At 35.5% G+C, this 22,287-nt stretch overlaps 1 protein-coding gene across 1 annotated transcript in view; it reads right to left on the bottom strand.

Moving 5' to 3' along the window:
• The window catches only part of DENND6A (DENN domain containing 6A), a 57,429-nt gene that overhangs the window by 29,550 nt on the left and 5,592 nt on the right, over nt 1-22,287 (bottom strand). The window contains exons 2-9 of the mRNA XM_021695020.2: nt 13,538-13,576; nt 13,398-13,440; nt 8,395-8,507; nt 6,091-6,171; nt 4,325-4,430; nt 3,641-3,720; nt 2,502-2,564; nt 1,713-1,768 (exon numbers count right to left, since the gene is read on the bottom strand). Of these exons, the coding sequence (XP_021550695.1) occupies nt 1,713-1,768; nt 2,502-2,564; nt 3,641-3,720; nt 4,325-4,430; nt 6,091-6,171; nt 8,395-8,507; nt 13,398-13,440; nt 13,538-13,576 (581 nt within the window). The remainder of the gene's footprint in view (nt 1-1,712; nt 1,769-2,501; nt 2,565-3,640; nt 3,721-4,324; nt 4,431-6,090; nt 6,172-8,394; nt 8,508-13,397; nt 13,441-13,537; nt 13,577-22,287) is intronic.

Below are 22,287 nucleotides of genomic sequence, written 5' to 3'. Positions count from 1 at the left end.
ATAGTAGGGGTGCCTGGGAGGCTCAGATGGTTAAAGGGACCGACTCTTGGTTTCAGCTCAGGTCATGATCTCAGGGTCCTGAGATAGGGCCCTATGTGGGGCTCTACGACACTCGTGGAGCTGGCTTAAGATTCTCTCTCTCCCTCTCCCTCTGCCCCCTTCTACCTACTCCCATGCAGGTGCGCTCACTCTCTCTAAAAAAAAAAAGGTATATAGTATGCATCCTTCTTTGTATATTTTTCCTGTGATAACTATTCATTTATCTGGGGGACATTCACTCTCCCTTTTCATTCTAAGAATGCTACAATATCTAATTTTTAAAAGAAAGTCAATTTGTTTTTAAGTAAGATTTATAATTTACATACAGTAAAATTCACACTTAACAAAGATTTAGAACACTTCCATCACTCCAAAATTTCCTTCATCCTCTTTGTAGCTGACTTCCCTCTCCCACCCCCAGGCAACCACTGATCTGATGTCTGCCTCTTTTCCAGAATATCATATAAATGGAATTATTCAGTAAGTAGCTCTTTAAAATCTGGCTCCTTTCACCAAGCATAATGCTTCTGAGTCACCCATGTTGCTGACTGTATCAATAGTGCACTTTTTTTTAATGCTAAGTGGTATTCCATGCATATGCATGGATCACAATTTGTTTATCCATTTACCAGTTTATGGACATTTGCATTGTTTCCAGTTTCAGGCTGCTATGAATAGAGCTGCTATAAACATTTGCATACAGGTCTTTGTGTGGATATGTGCTTTCATATTTATTGGGGTAAATTCCTAGAAGTGGGATTGTGGGCTATACTAGGGCCAAGTGTATAAAACAAATCAAGCATATAAAACAAATCACTCTTTGAAGCAATATTCCATGCAGTTTAAAGGTCACACACACACAAAATTCTACACACACAAAAATCAAACCAAAAAACCCATTCTAAGTCTTTTACATGACTCCCGATTGTATGTATTACTATTTAATAACTGCTCGGCAACAGCAGTGGTTTCTCAAGCTGGGCTACACATCAGAACCACCTAGGAGCTGGAACTTGGGCACCAGTCCAGAGATTTCTATATAGTTGCTCTGGGTAAGGCACAGGCATTGGTATGTTTCCTTTTCTTTTTTAAGTGCTAGATTCTTTCTCCCTTTTTTTATTTTGCATTTTTTAAAGTTTCAAACATACAGAAAAATAAAGACAATAGTGTAACAACCCCCATTTATATACCATCTAGAGTTAAAAATATTTTATCATTTTTACTTCATTAATTTTTTTCTTACTGAAGTATTTTAAGAGTCTTAGTTTCTACCAACTGACCTAGCCAGGCACTTCTTACTGAAGTATTCTAAAATAAAATACAAACCTCATGACATTTCATCTCAAAATACTTAAAAATACATCTCTAAAAAGTAAGTCCATTTTCTCACATGATTACAACACCATTCTCACACCAAACCAAACAAAAAATAATTTGTTTCTACCATGTAATACCCAGTCCATACCCAAATTTCCCTGTCAAAGCTCATAATATATAGTCAGGGATGAATCATTGATTTATAATAATATGTGAAACATAATAACTATTTTCTTCCAGTTTTTATCCCTCCTTTTTTTCTTCCAGTTTTTTCTACCTTTAAGAACATTCATTTCCTAAAGAAATTTAAAACAATATCACAAAGTAAAAGAGTAAAGGCAGTTAATAAAATTTACCTGAAAAGATCCACCTCATGAACAGTAGGTAAAATAACAGATATATGTGTGTCTGCCTGAGATAAAAAAAAAAAATACAGATGTCACTAAAATTTACAGAAATTGATTTTTTACATATCTATCTTGTGATCAATAAGCTATGTCACCCTATCTTTTAAGATTCTCTTCTTCCAGAAACAGCCACAAAGAGAATGGGTCTTACCAATCTCCCCTAACACAGAAGATCAAGGATGACAGATATCTTGGATAAAGCATTAACCTAATAGTCAGATGTTAGATTAATTCACAACTGCATGAAATACTACCATAACATAACAGGCAAAATTAGTTTTCCTACTGCTTTCCATTTTAATTCAATTCAAACAATGGGAGTGGCACATACACCAGTTAAAATATTTCAAATAAAAACTTCAACCCCACCCATGAACAGATGTAGCTTTGGTGGAAATGAAAGACAATCATAACTACAGAATCCTTTTGACTGTGTTTCCTACAAACAAAAGTCTGTTGACCACTCTTCTAAGAAACTAAGAAGTTTTATGTATTTTCCCCTAGTCCTCACAGCTACAGTATAAATTCTGAGTTCTCTAGTGTCTACCACATAACAAGAAAAACAATCTGAAAAACATTAGAAAGTTTATTATCAATTCATTACAAAATTATTTAATGGGGTATTTCAGTAATATTCAGAAATATATCATAAACCCAAGAAATTCTGCATTTGCTAGTTTAAGAATTCAGTTAAAAAGACTATATATGCTGGATTATTCTACCACAGTACCACACTACCTGCTGAGTTAACTGCGCTATTTGAGTTGTCCCAGGCTTGTCATGACATGTGGGAATCCGTACCTTAAAGAGAAAGAGAAAAAATTAACTTTGGCTACAAAAGAATGTCTTTTATATAATTTGTGAGTCCCATTACAAGAAGGATCTGAAACACTCTTACCACTAAAAATGTACACTCAGCAAGGCTAAAAAGCCATAAAAACAAAGTATTTACATCAGATTTAAAAACTACAGTCTTATTTATCTTTAGTCACAGCAGAAAGTAAGTGAACCAAGGTTTCTATATTCCCATACACATGGAAATCACTAACCCACTGAGAAGCAAATGTGCTGGAAAACAGAAAAAGGGCATCAGCTTCATACTGCTTCCTGTTTATTGTTCCAATCTTTGCTTCATTAATACACACACGCCCAAACACACCCTCTCAAGCTTGCCAAACTATGGGATAAATCTAACAGGAAACCATGAGAACTTTCAACCCAGAGCTACGAGTACTATTTTGATGATCTCCCAGGGAAAAAAACAGAACCCATCCTACAGAAATGAGTACATCTAAAAACAGAGCATTGCCAAAAATAAGTCCAACTTGAAAATGAATTGCAAAAGCACTTAGAGAACATTCATACAAAGCCTGCAAGCAAAATGTTAATTCATTAAGGAAAGGAAAGGAAAGGAAAGGAGAGGAAAGGAATGGAAAAGTGAATAGAGCACAATACCCTGGGATGGACATGTTTGGTCTGACATTACACATTAAGATCATTTAAACCTAAGACCCAATGGCTTTCCTAATTTCTTTTAATTTTTACTAATTCATACTCAATTCTACAAAATATTCTACCCATCCCTGGAGGGCCATAGAGTTGCAGAAGTCTAGAAGGTAGCATTTACGTTCACATGTATTATGTAAGAATGACACCTCTGTGCAAACTCTACAGGATGAAACAGGACAGGTGGCCCCTGGAGTGGTGTGACTAATGGCTCTGTGCAGCAGGAGGAACTGTGATATCTCTGTAACTCCTCACATACAAGTGAAAGCAGTAACAGGACTGGACATCATTAGGAAGTTAAAAAGTAAAACTCATCTATGAACTTCCTAGAGTTCCTCAGAAAAGGAGACAAATGAAATAAAAGGTATTACCTTCATTACAACCCCCATAATAGGCAGGTATAATGTCTTCCCTGGCACTGGGGCAGGCCATCGGTCAACATCATTACAAGCTGAAAAATAAAATATTTCCTTATTATAAGTTCAAATATTAAAATATGAAAAATAAAACATTAGAAATTAGAACTCCACTTTCTATAGAGCAGGAAAAATATACTGGAAAGGTGGAAGATAAAAGGTAAAAGAAAAGTAAAAGTAGTGAAAATATCTTACATTTCACCAGAAATATACCTGTGTTCTAGGATATAAACTGGTTCATAAATTTTTTGAAAGCAACAAAATGATAGGTTTAAAGGGAGTTTTCCTATTCACTTATTACTAGTAAAATTAGCTACAAAAGCATACCACCTGGTAGAGGCCTCTGTACTGACATAAAGATTTCTGTTTAAATAGTATTTTGAGAAGCAGAGCTGTCAACTCCGTATTTGTTTATTATTACCCTAATAAATAGGCATCATCTATGTTGCAAAAGGAGATAATAAAAGGTGTTTGTAGGTAAAGGTGCAGAAGAGTTTTACATCTCTCTCCTACCATATAGCCCTTAAAATTCTTAACTAATTTTTTTTAGAAAGTCAACTTTATACTTATCAGCCATTTCCAGTAAAATTTTTACAACTCCTTCTTAAAGGTATCTAACTCACACAAAGTTTAACTTACCTGCTTCCAAATAAGGTTCGCTCTTTTCAAAATATTCTGGTGCTATCTGTTTGAGCACAGTGTGAAAAAAATGAATATAAGGTAGTTTGCTGATCAAAACCAAGGACTGGAGAGAAAAAAGAAGTATGTTTTTTTATTTTCCTAATGATTATAACTTAAACTTGTCATTGCTTACATAATCAATTATTAACAAGCTAAATTCAGCAAAAAGTGTGGATTTTGAAATAAAGCTTTTGCAGTGGATGATTAAAAGAAAAACTACATAAAACTACAGTTGCAGAATGCAAAAAAGTTTCACTTTATTACAGCTTAAGAGCATAAAGGCATATTCACAGATTCTCCTGCTCTCCAGGAAAAAGAATTTCCTATCAGTAGACAAATGTCATGGATAATTTCCAAGGCCTCGCTACTATTGTCATCAGCAAAACAGTATCAGGAATTGGCCAGATGAACTCTTCCTAATACAGAAACAGCAAATTATGATGCTCTTTCAAACTAAGACCTATGACTGTTGTATCTTAGTCTTCAATAGTCATAGCCATATACTTAGAAATTGTGACTTGGGGTGCCTGGGTGGCTCTGTCAGTTAAGCATCCAACTCTTGATTTCAGCTCAGGTCCTGATCTCAGGGTCCTGGGATTGAGCCCCGCTTCAGGTTCTGCGCTCAGCATGGAGTCTGCCTGTCCTTCTCCCTCTGCTTCTCCCCTATTGCATGCCCCCCCTCTCTGAAATAAATAAATAAATAAATAAATAAATAAATAAATAAATAAAATCTAAAAAAAAGAAATTGTGACTTTATAGTTGGATCACTTCGGATATGGATTATACCAATCTTTTTTTTTTTTTTTAAGATTTTTTATTTATTTATTTGACAGAGAGAGACACAGCGAGAGAGGGAACACAAGCAGGGGGAGTGGGAGAGGGAGAAGCAGGCTTCCCACAGAGCAGGGAGCCCGATGCGGGGCTCGATCCCAGGACCCTGGGATCCTGACCTGAGCCGAAGGCAGACGCTTAATGACTGAGCCACCCAGGCGCCCCTATACCAATCTTTTTTTATCTATTTTTCTTGAAAACTACTTTTTACTTTTCCATCCAATATCAAGTAGTAGTCAAGGCACATTCTAGTTACAAAAGGTAAAGGCGTGTCCCTGTTAGTTGGGATTAAATCAGAACCAAAATTTTTTAAAATGGTGGTTAGAAAATTTATTAAAAGTTTATTTATTTAAGTAATCTCTACAGCCAACATGGGGCTTGAACAAATAACCCCAAGATCAGGAGTTGTGTGCTCTTCTGACTGAGCCAGCCAGGTGCCCCTAATTTTTTTTTAAGAAAATAAAATGACCGTACATTTAGAGTGGAAACAGTAATGACTAAGATGTTGCTAAAGTGTATTTACTGACTCTTATCGGTTTAAAAAAGATACTGCAGGCTTTTATTAGTTGTAACAATACTACAATCATCTGTTTATCCTTTCCCTTATTACAAAATGTGACAATTAAGCAGATTCTTCTGGCTTTTGATAGTTTCAAACAACATCTATAATTTACCGCCAGGAATCTAGCACAGAGATAGCAGAAAGGCAAAATTCAATACTAGTTAAAAATCTAGGGACAGGTGTCTATAATCTAAAAAAACAAAAATAAAATATAAGTTGTAGTATGTTTAAAGAAAAAATATCAAAGACTTTAAAAACTATTCATCCTTACAGTTTCTATTTTTCTAGCCACAATATAAAAATATTTTCCCTTAGTGTATACGAAATTTACCTTCTGGAAGTAGCCTCTTTTTAGACTTTTATCTCGAACTTGTCGGAAATACACATATCCGTAAAAATAAGCAGGATCCTTCTATGAAAGAAGTGACAAATTAAAAAAAACATATTGCCATCCTTTATTATTATCATCATGCTCCTTTATAAACCTGAACTGAAATATGAGGTATACAAAGAGCTAGTTATGCTTTTCCACCAACACAAATAATCATGACACTAACTGGCAGATAAAAACCTGCTAGCTTGCCCAAAGGGGAAATAATTATAACTAAAGTACTGAAGTCAGATTTTTCCCACTATAATTTACTCAGCTTATGTTCTTTATTCATATTTGTACTAGTTAATGGAAGTCAGGAAACAATAAAATTCTGTTTCCCCCAATGCTGTATATATATATTTTTTAACTGTGCCTACAAGCATGAGTTAGGGGTCAGTCTTAATAAAATGAGGTATCCTAATGTAATATTTCAAGAGAGGGAGAAAAAGGAGTTAAGTGCCTATCTGAATCTTACAAAGCCAGTTCTATTTTTACCTAATAAAAATGAAACACTGAAATGTTTATCAAAATATAATTTGAAAGTGACTACAGGGCGCCTGGGTGGCTCAGTTGGTTAAGCGACTGCCTTCGGCTCAGGTCATGATCCTGGAGTCCCGGGATCGAGTCCCGCATCAGGCTCCCTGCTCAGCAGGCAGTCTGCTTCTCCCTCTGACCCTCCCCCCTCTCATACTCTCTCTATCTCATTCTTTCTCTCAAATAAATAAATAAAATCTTAAGAAAAAAAAAAAGAAAGTGACTACATTCCAAAAAACATAAGAAATTTTTGTATCGTAATGAAATAAACTTTGACCCAGTTCCTAATTGGATTGTTACTCTTTGCTCAAATATTTATTGACCACCTACTTTGAACAAGGCATTGTGTTAGAGAAGTTAAAAGATGCTTCAGATACAGTTCCTGAAGGAGCTCATAATCTAAAGAGGGATAAAAACAAAGCTCAAGGCGGGTATATAGAAAGCACAAAGTGTTACAAGGAGGCCAAGAGGGAAGAGATTACCTCTGTCTATGGGGATCAGTAAAGATTTCATGGAGGCAGCTGTTTTTAAACTGGGCATCAAAGGATGGATACGATTTAAACAAAGACAAAGACATTCCAGGTTTAGAGAGCCAGGAGTTTGAGCAAAAATAAGGAGAGATAGAAAAATACAAGCTACCTCAGGAAATAGTTCAGTTTGGCTAAAATAAGGCACCTGTATAGAAAGGAGATAAAGTTGGAAATTGGAAAGGTAAAGGTCTTACTTTGGAAGGCCCAAAAAGTGAGGATGAGGAAACAGTACTATCGTTAGCTCTTTATTCATTAAGCAACATAGTCATTTTATATTTATTTTTATATAATATATATGTATACTTTAGCTAGCAACACTGTGTAAAATACATCAAAAAACCCCACAAAAGATGGCATATCTTTGGGCAAATTTCTTATCCTCAACAGCCCTCAATTCCCTTATTTGCACAAGGAACTCTCTCAGAACACTGTAAGGAGAATTAATGAGATAACACATACTTATTAATACAGTGCCTAGAACATAACAAGCTCCAATAAAAGTAGCTATTATTAACAGTTGAAAGAATATGTCAATACCAATATCAAAAGGTCATGGAAAGGAGTAGATGGCTATAAGACATTTCGAAGGTGGTATCTTTGCTAACTGGGAGAGGGCTCCTGTCATTTATGGAACCAGGGAGGTTAACTGTAAATGCTGATTTCAGGCAAATGATGTTATACTGGATGTGCTGATAGGATATCCAGATGGAAATGTTCCTCACGCAGTTAGAGATGGAAATGTGGAATACCAAACAGAGACCTACCTCTGAAATCACCTGAACTGCTAAAATTGTCTTTAATAAATAATAACTGTAAAACAAACTCATTAAAAAATCAAAATGAGACAACTATAATTCTATCATAAAGTAGGGAATCTTCAACTTGAGTGATATTTACTGGTATAATACCACCACAACTCCACATCTAAGCAAAGAGTTATTAAAAATTGAAGGAAAATCACCTCAACATTCTAATCAATTTCTATACTTCACAACAGCATTATGTGTTTCAAGAACAGTAACTTTATAAAGTCCCTTTCTTTCACATGCTGAATCCTTATAAAATGGACTCACTTAGGAAATCTAGCAGTATAATATAGTAATAAGATAAAAACAAAATATTTCTGAATGCTATAAGAGGTAGCTGAGTTCTAAAGTTTCCTCTCACATGGACATTTTTCTATTACTACTTTTCCAACCTTTAAGTAAACTGGTAAATCTTTGTCATAATGATCCAGGAGACAATGCAGTGACACCCTCCTCCCAGAAGATTGTCGAAATCTAAAACAAAACTGGGTATCTCCAAGACAACCTAATGAAAACAAAAATGAAAGTAATTAAGAATAGCATAGTATAACATTTCTTTATCCAGATTCATCAAATGTTAGAGCCAAAAAGGTCCTATGAATTGTTTAAACCCATTTTATCATGTTTTAGAGAAAAACAGGAGATCCTGAGAGTTCAAGTGACTTGTCCAAAGCCATCTTTGCTGGTTAGAAGTAAAGCCATTAGCAAAACATACACCTTAACTCCTAGGTCTCTTTACTATTTTTCCTATTCCTATTTCCCTCATTTAATTAAAAAAATCTTTAAACTGTTTGCATGTAATGTTGACTCACAAACATAATAATGAGAAAAAGAAGCCAAATACAAAAGAACATATACTGTTCAAATCCATTTTTATATATATACATATATATACACACACATATACATATATTTTTAAGCAGGCAAAACTAAACTACAGAGTTTAGGGATGCATGGTTGGGTGATAAAAGTATAAAGAAAAGCAAGACACTTATCACTAAGAATCAGGATTGTGGTTGCATTTGGAGGGGATGGGAAATAGTGCTTAGGAGGGGACATGAGGGGGCTTCTAAGGCGCTGACAATGTTCTATTTCTAGACCTTGTATGTGTTTTACATTTCACAATGAGAAGTTTCTTTTAAAAGACATAATATAAAAGACATAATATAGCAGAATCAGGAAGTCCCCAAGTAATAGATTCACTATTTTCATCATTTTAATTTAAAAAGTTTTTAATAAAGTTTTTAAACATTAATCACTTCTAGCAAACCTCTTAAAACATGTAAACTTTACCTAAACTGTCTGGCAATAATTACAAAAAACCATAAAGAGTCTTAAAAAGTAAAAGACATATTAAGTAGCTTGTCACTGAAATTCTTCCTGGTTATTATATTTAGAACTAATAAGATTAAACTAAATATGAAATGTGCTCAAGATTTTATTACTTACTATTATACAAAGAAGTACTCATATTTCCTTAGCACATGAAGTTCTTAACAAAGGAAGCAGAAACCTGATATGTTTAAGTTTTTAAAAAGCAACTCAGTATATAAACCTAAATGTAATCATAGAAATTAATATTTCTTTGGTGGTGGAGGAAAGAAACACAGGGGACTGGAGGATAGGTGAAGTCAGTTTCTTTACTTGTTACAGTAGTTTAAAAATAAGGAAAACACGTGAAACTGAGATAATGGAAAATACTTCTAGCATTGTTTTAGTTCAAGAGATGTATATGTTGATGGTTCAATTTTTCCCTTTAGAAGACATTTAAGTATTGTTTAAAAAAAAAAGAGCCAACAGACATGAAAAAACACTCATCATTCATCATCAGGGAAATGCAAATCAAAACCACAATACCACCTCACACCTGTCAGAACGGCTAAAATCAAAAACACAAGAAACAACAAGTATTGGTGAGGATGTAGAGAAAAAGGAACCCTCTTGCACTGTTGGTGAGAATGCAAACTGGTGCAACCACTGTGGTAAACAGTATGGAGTTCCTCAAAAATTAAACATAGAACTACCCTACAATCTAGTAATCACACTACTGGGTATTTACCCAAAGAATACAAAAACACTAATTCAAAAGGATATATGCACCCTTATGTTTACTGCAGCATTATTTATAATAGCCAAATACGGAAGCAGCCCAAGTGTCCATCAACAGATGAATGGATAATGAGGATATGGTGTGTATACACACACACACATACACACACATACCACATCTTGCACATTTATATACACACAATGGAATATTACTCGGCCATAAAAAAAGAATGAAATCTTGACATTTGCAACAACATGGATGGATCTAGAGAGTATAATGCTAAGTGAAATAAGTCAGAGAAAGACAAATACGATACGATTTCACTCATATGTGGAATTTAAGAAGCAAAACAAAGGGAAAAAAGAGAGGGAGAGAGACAAATCAAGAAACAGACTCTTAACTATAGAGAACAAACTGATGGCTACCAGAGAGGAGGTGGGTAGAGAGATAGGTGTAATAGGTGATGCGGATTATAGAATACACTTACATTGATGAGCAATGATTAAGTACAGAATTGTCGAATCACTATATTGTATACCTGCAACTAATACTATGCTGTATGTTAACTGTACTGGAATTAAAATTTAAAACTTAAAATATTTTTTACAAAAGAAAAGAAAGAAAGAAAATTCCACCGAGAAGTATACACTAATTTCTCTGAGACACTTAATAAGATAGAGCAGGAAAATGCAATGGCTCATAGTAACAATACAGATTTATTTTGATGAGATTGTAGGGTATCAGGAGTGCCTTGCCCTTCCTGGATATCATTTTCTGCATGGCAAATGTAAAAAATCTGGTTGTGAATCTATAACGTCTCCTTTCCTATCATGATAATGGTGAGGTCAGGATGGAGAACAGATAAGCAGTTGATATTTCTTTAGTAACCTTCAGTGTGTGAAGAGACAGACCCCTGAAACATAAAACAGGAACCATTTACCTCAGTTGACAAGGCTAACATGGCTAAAGCCTTTTTGACCTGGTGAACTATCTTCCTGACCAATTCTATACAGCTTGTGGGTGCAGCTGGTCAATGGAAAGTTCTCACAGCATACCCATGATTTGAGAATGGAGCCATGTGGATAGGGATTTATGGCTATGGGAGTTTTATTACTTCCTTTTCACAAAATTCAGCATTCCTTGCATTTCCAGATGCTATATATCTGTTTCTTAAAATCCAAAATTTGGCTCCTAAAGATAAAAGTCACTCAAATACAACAAGATATTGAAACCTAAAAACAAACCAAAATTTTTTTGTGAGGAAAGTCACAGGATCTAAAGGTCTGTGTGGATAGCAGGTGGAGGAAATGGAGGATTGGCAAGTCATTCCACTGGAAATCCCAAAAGCATTCTTCTTTATCTGTATGCCAGAGAGTCTAAATCTTGTTTTACTTTTTTAAAGTGTGCACCATGGAAATAAAACCTAGATTATGATTCTTTCCTAAAGACTACTCTACGTACCTGGATTTCCTTCCATAACAATAACAGCTATTTTGGGAAAAATTAAATCCACTTCAAAGTTGGCACAGGAATCCCAACACGCATTTCATAAATATATAAGTGAAACAAACTGGATAATCACAACTGAGACTAGCACTCTCAAATACATATAAAACTCACAGCCTATTGTTGTCTAGATTAATGTTCATCTCCTAAGATGGCAAGATGTCTGTTTTTAAGACCTTTTGTCAATTTTATTTCTACATATCCACCATACTTAAAGTAAAACAAACCCTACTTCATTTGATGTGCAGCTTATAAGGAAGGCATTACAAAACATCTGTACGTCACTCAAGTGCCTAAAATACTGAACAAATTCTGATTTACATGGATTACACTTCTAACAAAAAGGGACACAGGGAGAGACTGACTACAAAACTAAAAATAAAAAAGGCTATCCAAACACCATGTAATTAGCTTCTTAACCTTGAAGATCATGCGGGGAGGAAAAAAGCCATGAAAACCAGCTGTGATCTGAAAGAGAAGAGTGTTCAGTGTAATCCACCATGCCTCCAATCACATAAAATCAGTTCATCCTGTGCATACAACTGAGCTTACCCTGAGTCCTGGAAGTCCAATCCAACACTCACTATATTCAGAACTACATGTGTGGACTTAGTAAGGAAATGAGGAATGATCCTATAGGACCTCTCTATCATTATTTCATTAATAGGCAAACATGCTAAGAGATTCCAATAATTCCAGGTTAGAATAAAAGCCCTACTGGGATCTCTCAAAGGCTTTTTTTTTTTTTTTTTAAACCAAGACACCATTTCTTTTTTACATAATTCCTGAAAGCTGAGTTGCAAATGTATAGGAAAGAACTCTGGAAGCATTTATAAGGTAAGGAGAAAATATTTTAAAAAAAAATTAAAATGTCAAATCTCCCAAATCAGATTAACTGAACTAAAGTAACAGGATATTAGAAGTAACCACAAAAGGAAAGGGAACTGGAGTGCCTTTGCTTCATAGGGTTCTAACTGTGTGTGGTCTAAGATGTGGAATGTTCTGGTCACTAGAAGCCTGAAAAGCTGTTTTGAAAGGGAAATATAAGGGGTAACCTGAAAGATTTCAACAATTAGGACCACACAAAGGGAGAGTTTGAAAAAGACCAGCAAAACCAAGCTTAGTAATAATAGCAAACACTCACATGTTGCTTTTTATATGCTAACCACTATTCCAAGTGCTTTACATATGTTAACACAAACTATTACAAGTAATTGATGGCCATGCTTCATAACCAGGTTCACCCTGTTGTGTGTGTGTGTTTTTTTTAACTCACTGCTTTAACAGAGTTCTTGGTAAGCTTCCAAATCCTGAACTGAAAGTAAACTACTTACTATAAATCCAAACATACCAATGTTGCTGGTTTTCGATCTCTTCACTATTGCAACAGTTTATTGCTCCTTGATGTTTTACCTCACTACAACATAACAGTTATTTAAAAGTTGAACCAACTAAAATCAAAAAGACATGACTGGCATCATAAAACTAAGAATTGCAATCAATGACTTGTTAGGCTGAAATTGAGTCTGCATTCTAATATTCTATTTCAATCCATTTTCATATATTAAGGTATAATCAATATCCTTAGTATAAAATTCAGCAAAAATACCATATGAAGGGGCACCTGGGTGGCTCAGTCGTTAAGCATCTGCCTCCGGCTCAGGTCACGATCCCAGGGTCCTGGGATCGAGCCCCGCATCGGGCTCCCTGCTCCGCGGGAAGCCTGCTTCTCCCTCTCCCACTCCCCCTGCTTGTGTTCCCTTTCTCGCTGCATCTCTCTGTCAAATAAATAAATAAAATCTTAAAAAAAAAAAAAAATACCACATGAAAAATAGTTACCTGAATTTGAATCTGGAAAAGACAAATAGCAAATATTGGTTTTCTGAAAAAGAAAACAAAAGCTATATATGCTGACACACACACCAATAAAGACAAATAGAATATAATAGCAGACTATATGAAGCAATATTTTTACTTACTTCTTTATCAGTAAGTTTGGAATGTTGAGGATAAATTACCTGGAAGAAAAAGAATTAAATCTTATTAGACAAATATACTGAGTATATATTATAGACATTAGCAGGTACTTCTAATGCCAGTTGGCTATGGTCAAAAGTTTTAAGAAATAGTTTACAAACTTCAATAATGACACATGGGAGAAGCTGGGAGAACTAAGTGGGATTTACATTAGGAAAATAATTTTCTGAGTCAAAGTTACCTCTAAAAGAATGGTGAAATCTTGGTTTATCAAGAAAATTTACCACATGAATTACTAATAACTTAAAGCTTATTGAGTCTTTTCTTCGGAAACCTAAAATCTAAAGAGAATTTGATCAGCTGGGTGCTACTCAAGAAATAATGATTTTCAATCGATTCTAAGAAGTAATGTGAATCACCAGCTACTTATTCAAAGAAAAATTGAAAGGAGAAAATAATTATCCATAGTTTAAGAAATCTCAAAGACTATCTCCCACCATAAAGTCTATCCTAATTTCCTCCAATCCCTTTAAATAATCATTGCATTTTCTTAGGACAGGTCAGTAGTGATCACAACCACCTTCTGAGGGAAACTCCTGCCCCATAGCCCCTGCAAAGGAAGCAAGAATAGGCCAGAACAGCTCCTGTCAGAATAAGCACTAGTAAACACCAGACCCAAAGGCAGCAACTCTACAGGCCAGTCTACCAACTACCTAGATGTGGCTGGGTGTGAAAATTCTGCCCAAAAGAATACCAGTGCTCAAGTGGACCAATCCAGACTCTCTGGGGAATGTAAAGAAGAAATGAGATTAAGAGCAGCAGGTTAGTGGCTGATAACAAAAGGGAGAAAACAACACAAAGAGTAGCTAAATTATGTTAATGTTGGGTTGCTAATGTCGGGATCCATGACTTCCCACTTCTGGAAGAATTCATGAGTTCTTCCCATTTCCCAGCTGCCCAAGAGCCTAATAATCTTCCATTTCCAGATATAGCATATAGTAATATCACATTATAAACCGTATTAAAGTGGTTTCACACATTTCTTTCACTTAGTTAGTCCTCACAATAATAGACAAGGCCAATAGTGGTATCCCCTTTGTATATATAAGAAAACTAAAATAAGAAAAAAGATGGGGAGAACTAATACTTAATGAGCATCTTCTGGAGTTTTTAATTTTCACAACAATTCTGTCCATTTTCCCTGTCTTTACAGAAGAGGGGGCAAGTTCATAGTAGTTAAATAACTCTTCTGAAGTTTACCTGTTTAGTAAGTGCCAGAGGTAGGGCTTGAACTTGGGCCTGTCTGATTCCAAAGTACACAAGCCACCATTCTCCACTCCACCCTTAGCAGTGATCATTACTGGGCAATCACAGCCCTCTTTCCCCGCTAGCTAGGATGTGGCATATCATCTTTCTCAATCTGGGGCTGTGGGGAGGGTCTAGAGAGCTGATACATTACATGAAAACCATCTACCATTTCTAGAATAGAGAATGACACCAAAGCGAATATTCTACTTACTCTGCTTTCACATTCTGACCTACCTAAATTAACCTCTGTCTCCACAATTCATGAAGGCAAGAATCTGGTCTGTTTTGTTCACCACTCTATCTTTACACCTAGAATAGTCTCTGCTGCATAGTAAACACTAAAAATATATTTCTTCAGTAAGTGGATATACCCTCAAATTAGTTCAACAACTCAATATTTAATAATATGTAATTCTTCTTCACACGTACATAGATCTCCCTTGCTTCACCTTGAGACCATTTTACCTTGTTACCTTTAAAGTAGAAATGGCAAACTTATAACCTATTTAGCCTTATTTTATGAAAATCTCATTACATGTAAATTATACCAGAGTTATCATATTGGTAAATTTAGTGGCCTGTAGTAATAGCTTTATCTTAGACTCTAAACTCAGTTTTATGTGAGTGCCCTTCAGATTTTTCTTTCCTGAAATTAAAATATGAACTCAAAAGCAAATATACAAAATTTCATTTTTTTGTTACATAAAGACTTCACAGTGGTTCCTTTGGACTTTGGTTTCCTATGGTTTAAAATACCAGCATGACAATATAGAAAAAAATGTTGGTAAATTTTACCCATATATATGAGTACCTTAAATATATATAACATGTGTATAGATATCTGTGTGTTTGTGTGTGTGTATTTAAGGGGCTTATGTATGCTATATATATATAAGTAAGCTAAAAAGATGTAAGAACTACATAACCTATCAAGTCTGCCTTTTAAAAACTCTGTACTAGATTGTCAAACTATTCTAGAATTTCATTTTAATGTACCCTCTTAGGACTGCCCAGTGTTTTATTTTGGAATAGATACGATATTCAAAAAGAAGTAATGTATCTTTATATGCTATAGGTATGAAAATGTCCACAGAGTACTTAAGATCAAAAATAGAAAAAAAATCACACTTAATTTTAAAACTTCAATTAAACTCCCTAGGTAAAATATTTTTTTAAAAACATAACCACTGCCAAGTATCTCAAACTGCACAAATTGCCACAGTTACTAGATTATCTATGTACATACTTTATCTTGTAAAAAAAAAAAAAGTATAAATTTAAGTATGGGCAATCAATGTTAGTTTAGTCAGTTAGCTCCTGATAATTATACAGGCATTAATCAACTGTGGATTGGCCCCAGTACCTGGAGACGCCTCCCGCTTGAAGCTTCCTCTCTCCACAGCTCAAGTCCAGGCATCTCTGTCCCCCAGGCCACTGGCATTCCTGGGAGGCATCAAAGGGGGACAGAGAGCATCAGCTAATGTCACCCTGGTTCTGTTACCTATGTTAAGATCTTCCATGTTATAAGAAATAAGGGAGAGGTGGCCAGGTAATAAGCCAAGAAAAAGTAAGTTTTATTTGATATCCTTATTAAGGCCTAAAAATGATGACATAGCATAAATATTTCACATCATGATGTAATAGGAAAAAAGTACCCCAGAAAAAATATTAATGTATCTACTGGAAAATAATATTACAAAATGTTTTAAATCAAGTTATTCTCTTCAAAGGTATGTCTACCTGCCACTTGCCCCTGCACACCCTAACATTCCCACCTCAGTGTAGGAGTAATTACGGTCCCAGGAGAAAGAAAATTAGGAACACCAGTTAACTTACTGCTACCACTTGGACATGGGAAAAATTCATGCCTGCCATGCATCCCACTTATCTGTGAATGGGTGCCTGCCTTTCGCCATGTCACTCAGTGTCTGTTTCCATTGCACAACCCTACCTCGCATCTCAGGCCCAGCAGAGACTACATCCCAGGCCATCCCAGGCCTGCCTTGATCTTCTACATAAACATTAACTCACATATAAACATCATCAAAACATAATTAAAAAGAGGATTAATTCCAAACCTAATAAGAACACTGGCTGGCTCTCAGTCCGTGGAGTGTGCAACTTTTGATCTTGGGGTTATAAGTTTGGGACCCACATTGAGTGCAGAGATTACTTAAAAATAAAATCTTATTTAGTTACTTATTTTTAATTTTTTTAAAGTAGGCTCCACACCCAGCATGGAGCCCAATGCGGGGCTTGAACTCACAACCCTGAGATGAAGACCTGAACTGAGATCAAAACTTGGATGCTTAACCAACTGAGCCACCCAGGTGCCCCCAAAATAAAATATTTTTAAAAAAATTATGTCTTCAAAGATTAGATAATAACACTCATTACAAACTGAAAATGGAAACTGTTTACAGGCAAAAAGACGAGTCTACATTTTTCAACTGGTTATGTATCATATAATCTTTAAAAACTGGCTGGAAAATATTTTAAGATAAATTAAATATAATATCTCTTTTAAAAGTCTTTTTAATACGAAAAATAAAGCAATGACACCCCAGTAGCAGTAAGTACACCTAACACTGAGATGCTGATTGCTAAATACCATTCTGCAATAAAAAGAATCAGGACTTCTTAGGGAGGTAGCTGATTATAGGGCTGGGACAGGAGAAATACAAGATGAGCCTGGAGCATCTTGTGGTGCCAGAAAGGAAAAGTTCAAAAAAAGGAGGGGGGCATGATTAAAGGACAAAGGAGCCAACCTAAAAAGGTACCAGTGCTCAAAGCTGGAATGATTTGATTAACAAAACAAATAATGATAGTACTAGATTATAACCCAAATAATAAGTATCCTTGAGTCCATACTGATATAGATAAATGGATGGATGGATGAGAGAGAAGGGACAACTCTCATAAAAGAATTCCAACTAATAAATATAAGAATAAGGAAAATAAAAAAATCACTATTAGAACACCAGAATAATAATTGCTGCAGGTAAGATCCACTTATGGACGCTAGATTAGCAGGCAAAGTTTAGAAAACAAGATACTGCCCAGTTTCAATCTCTAACAAAATAAACACTTATTAATTACAAAGAGAAAAACAGTAACTTTATAGTGGATAAACATGGCAGACATCATCTCAACCAAGTGATCAAGGTTAAAATCGCCAATAATGACACATTTTAATTTTAACATCCTGTACTTCTTGATATGATGTCCTGAGAAGGGCACATCATATGTGGGGTATTCTTTTTTTTTTATTAAAGATTTTATTTATTTATTTATTTATTTGACAGAGAGAGACACAGTGAGAGAGGGAACACAAGCAGGGGGAGTGGGAGAGGGAGAAGCAGGCTTCCTGCTGAGCAGGGATCCCAATGTGGGGCTTGATCCCAGGACCCTGGGATCATGACCTGAGCCGAAGGTAGACGCTTAATGACTGAGCCACCCAAGTACCCCCATATGTGGGGTATTCTTCCCAGTAATTCATAACCTCAGACTAATCATGACAATGTACCAGAAAAAACAAAATTGAAAGACATACTACAAAACATATAAACAGTATTCCAAAGTATCAAGGTCATGAGAGACAAGGAAAGATTGAGGAACTCCACAGATAGAAGACGACTATGGAGATATGATACCTATAGGCAATGTAGAAAACTGGATTGGATCTTCAAACAGATAAAGCACATTAGTAGAAAAACTGGTGAATCCCAATAAACTCTTGTTTAGTAAATTGTATCATGCCAATGTTAAATTCTTAGTCTTGATTATTGTACTATGTTTATGTAAAATGCTAACTTCAGAGAAAGCTAAATGAATTACTTATATAACTATGTAAGCCAAAAATTATATCAAAATAAGGTTTAAAAAAAGTAACACCTCTACTTCACATCATATATAAAAAGTAACCCAAAGTGGATTAAAGACCTAAATGTGAGAGTTAAAACTACAAATGTCTTAGAAGAAAACACAGGAATAAATCTTTATGGCTGTGGATTAGCCAATGGTTTCTTAGACATAATAAAAGCACAAGCAACCAAAGAAAACATAAATTGGACTTCATCAAAATTTAAAACTTTTGTGTTTCAAAGAACACTACCAAGAAAGTGAAGACAACCCACAGAATGGAAGGAACTATTTGCTAATCATGTATCTGATAAGGGTCTAATATACAGAATATATAAAGAATTCTTATAATTCAATAAAAAAGTCAAATAACCCAATTTTTAAATGGGTAAAGGATCTGATTAGACATTTCTCCAAAAAAGATATACAAAAGGCCAATAAGCATATGAAAAGCCACTTGACACCATTAGTCATTAGGAAAAATGCAAATAAAATTATAATAAGATACATCTCACATCCACTAGGATGGCTGTAATCAAAAAGACAGACAAGAACAAGTGCTGCCAAGATATGGAGAAATTAGAACCCTCATACATTACTAAGGGAAATGTGAAAATACAGCCACCCTGGAAAACAGTTTAGCAGTTTCTCAAAAAAATAAACATAGTTACCTTATTACATAGCAATTTCACTCCAAGTGAAAACATGTTCACACAAAAACTTATAAATGAATGTTCATAGCAGCATTATTCATAATATCCAAAAAGTAGAAAAAAATCAAAATTTTCATCAAATGATGAATGGATAAACAAAATGTCGTATTTCCATTTAATGATATAAAATTCAGCCATAAAAAGGAATAAAGTACTGATATATACTACAACATGGATGAACCCTGAAAATATTATACTGAGTGAAAGCCAGACAAAAAAATGCCACAGGTTGTATGATTCCATTCATATGAAATGTATAGAATAGGAGAATCCACAGAGAAAGTAGATTAGTGGTTGCCAGGGCCTGGGGGTAAGGGGCAATGGCTCATGACTGAAAGAGGACATAAGGGAAATTTCTGGGGCAGTGATACTATTGTTTCGTGATCTCTAGGGTAGTGAAATGGTATGCTCACTTTATGAAAATTCATCAAACTCAGGATTTATATGCTTTCCTACGTGTATGTTATACTGCAATAAAAATGTTTACAAAGTGGGAAAAAATGGCCTGACCATCACAATACCAACACAGACTGGGCCTCAGTCTAAGATTCCAGTTCACTCAAGATCTAAACTAAATTATGCTACTGGAAAATGTAATCAGTTTGAACATGGAATGGACCATGAAGCATTTCTCTTATTAATAAGAGTGAAGTTTAGATACAATTGTCCATGTTTCACATCATTCATCATAGTAAATACAGAAAACATAAAGTACTTGTGAATGGACTAACTGGAGAGGGGAACATCCCAGATTTCTCCACATTGGGATTATATAAATAGAACCAGAGATCAGTAGCACTGAAGAAGCCCTTGTACAACCTGGGAGCCTAAGCTCAGATCACTAAAGTTTAACTCTCAAACCACAGAACTACGTCAAGCTAATATGAAGTGCTCCAAGTTCACAAGGAAATTTAAAGGCCATTATTAGTACCTGCAAATACTCCTATTATAACCCCCATTGGTTAATGGCCTACCGTCCATGCCAGACTGGAAGCTCAATGAAGGGAGGATAATTCAAGGCTTTATCTCCAGAACACAAGAGTGTCTGGATATGGTAGTTGCCCAATAAATATCTGCTGAATTGATAGCTCAATGAGACAGTCTAGCAACATACAGTTACACAAAACATCCATTTTGATTAAAACAGTAAACTTGCTGAGGATCAAATACTGGGGTTATGGAGCACCCAGTTTAAGAGGGAAAGAAACAACCCTTCACACAACTGCCTTCACCCTTCTCAAAAAAAATAAACAGAAACTTTGCTAAGATAAGGAAAACTGTAGTGACTACCTCAGGCTCCACCCCGCTAGGGGATAAAGGGGAATAAGCAAAACGCGGAAGTGAAAAAGAAAGGGGAGGGGCGCCTGGGTGGCTCAGTCGTTAAGCATTTGCTTTCAGCTCAGATCATGATTCCAGGGTCCTGGGATCGAGCTCCACATCGGGTCCCTGCTCCACGGGAAGCCTGCTTCTCCCTCTCCCACTCCCCCTGCTTGTGTTCCCTCTCTAGCTGTGTCTCTCTCTCAAATAAATAAATAAAAATCTAAAAAAAAAGAAAAGAAAAAGGGGAGTCAATTCTCCTAACTGCTCTTCAAAAATGGCACAGAAGTTTGCCTTCACCCCACAGCAGAGCTGCATCTTCAATTTGTGTGTTTGCTTTTAAAGTGTGGGGCACCTGGATGGCTCAGTCAGTTAGGCATCTGCCTTCGGCTCATGATCTTGGGGTCCTTGGATCAAGCCCCCCATCTGGCTCTCTGCTCAGCAGGGAGTCTGCTTCTCCCTCTCCCTCTGTGTTCTCTCCCTCTCAAATAAATAAAAATAAATAAACAATAATAAATAAATAAATAAGTGGGGGGGCTGAGATCAGTAATCCAAATGAAATCATGACTCACACAATATATTAATGATAAACTGTCCTGCTTTTTATAGATTAATTAGGCTGAAATTATTTTCAGCAAGAGGTGGAATACAATCTATATGTACATACAAATAGGCTGTCATAGATTATCAGCAAATGAAACCTAATAAACTTGATTTCCAGGAACTGCTTTATTTTTAAGTTTGTTTTATTTATTTAATTTTTTTTTTAGTAATCTCTACACCCAACATGGGGCTCAAACTCACAACCCCAAGATCAAAAGTTGCATGCTATTGTGACTGAGCCAGCCAGTTGTCCCCCTAGAAGTGCTTTAAGTACTTGTGATTCACATCCAAAACTGTGGGCTTTTTTTTTTTAAATCAATTTAAAGCAAAATAATTGGAGCAAGAAAATAGCCAAGAACAGTCCTACACTGATGACTGAATGTGCAAGGACACTATAATAAGGGACCAACATTTGGGCATGCATTAATTCTTACACGCATTCTCTCTCTTAGTACCTCCAACAACACTCTAAGGATATTATTTTTCCACTTTATAGTTGAGGGAAATGAGACTCAGAAAATTGAAGAAACTGGCCAAAAATCAGACAACTAGCAGATGTTCAAAACCCCACAGCTTGTGCTCTTTTCACAAGAGGGAGAGAGACAAGCAGACTCTACACTGAGTGTGGAGCCCGACTTGGAGCTCCATTCCACCACCCTGAGATAAAGACCTGCATCGAAATCAAGAGTTGGATGCTTAACCAACTGAGCCACCCAGACGCTCTCCCCTTTTTTAAAAAAATTTATTTAAAAAAAATTATTTATTTAAAAATTATTTTTGTTTATTTTTGTTTATTTTTTTTGAGAAGGGAATGCAGTTGTGTGAAGGGCTGTTTCTTTCCCTCTTAAACTGGATGCTCCAAAAAAAAAAAAAAAACTGGATGCTCCAAAACCTCAATTTTGGACTGAAATTGTCCAAAGAGTTGATAGGTAAAGCCTTCAAGGGCGAAA

The sequence above is a fragment of the Neomonachus schauinslandi genome, chromosome 1 (assembly GCF_002201575.2).
Source record: "Neomonachus schauinslandi chromosome 1, ASM220157v2, whole genome shotgun sequence".
In the NCBI taxonomy this organism is placed as follows: domain Eukaryota; kingdom Metazoa; phylum Chordata; class Mammalia; order Carnivora; family Phocidae; genus Neomonachus; species Neomonachus schauinslandi.
Note: the sequence above shows the minus strand (reverse complement) of the source record. Positions and strands in the feature narration are given on the sequence as shown.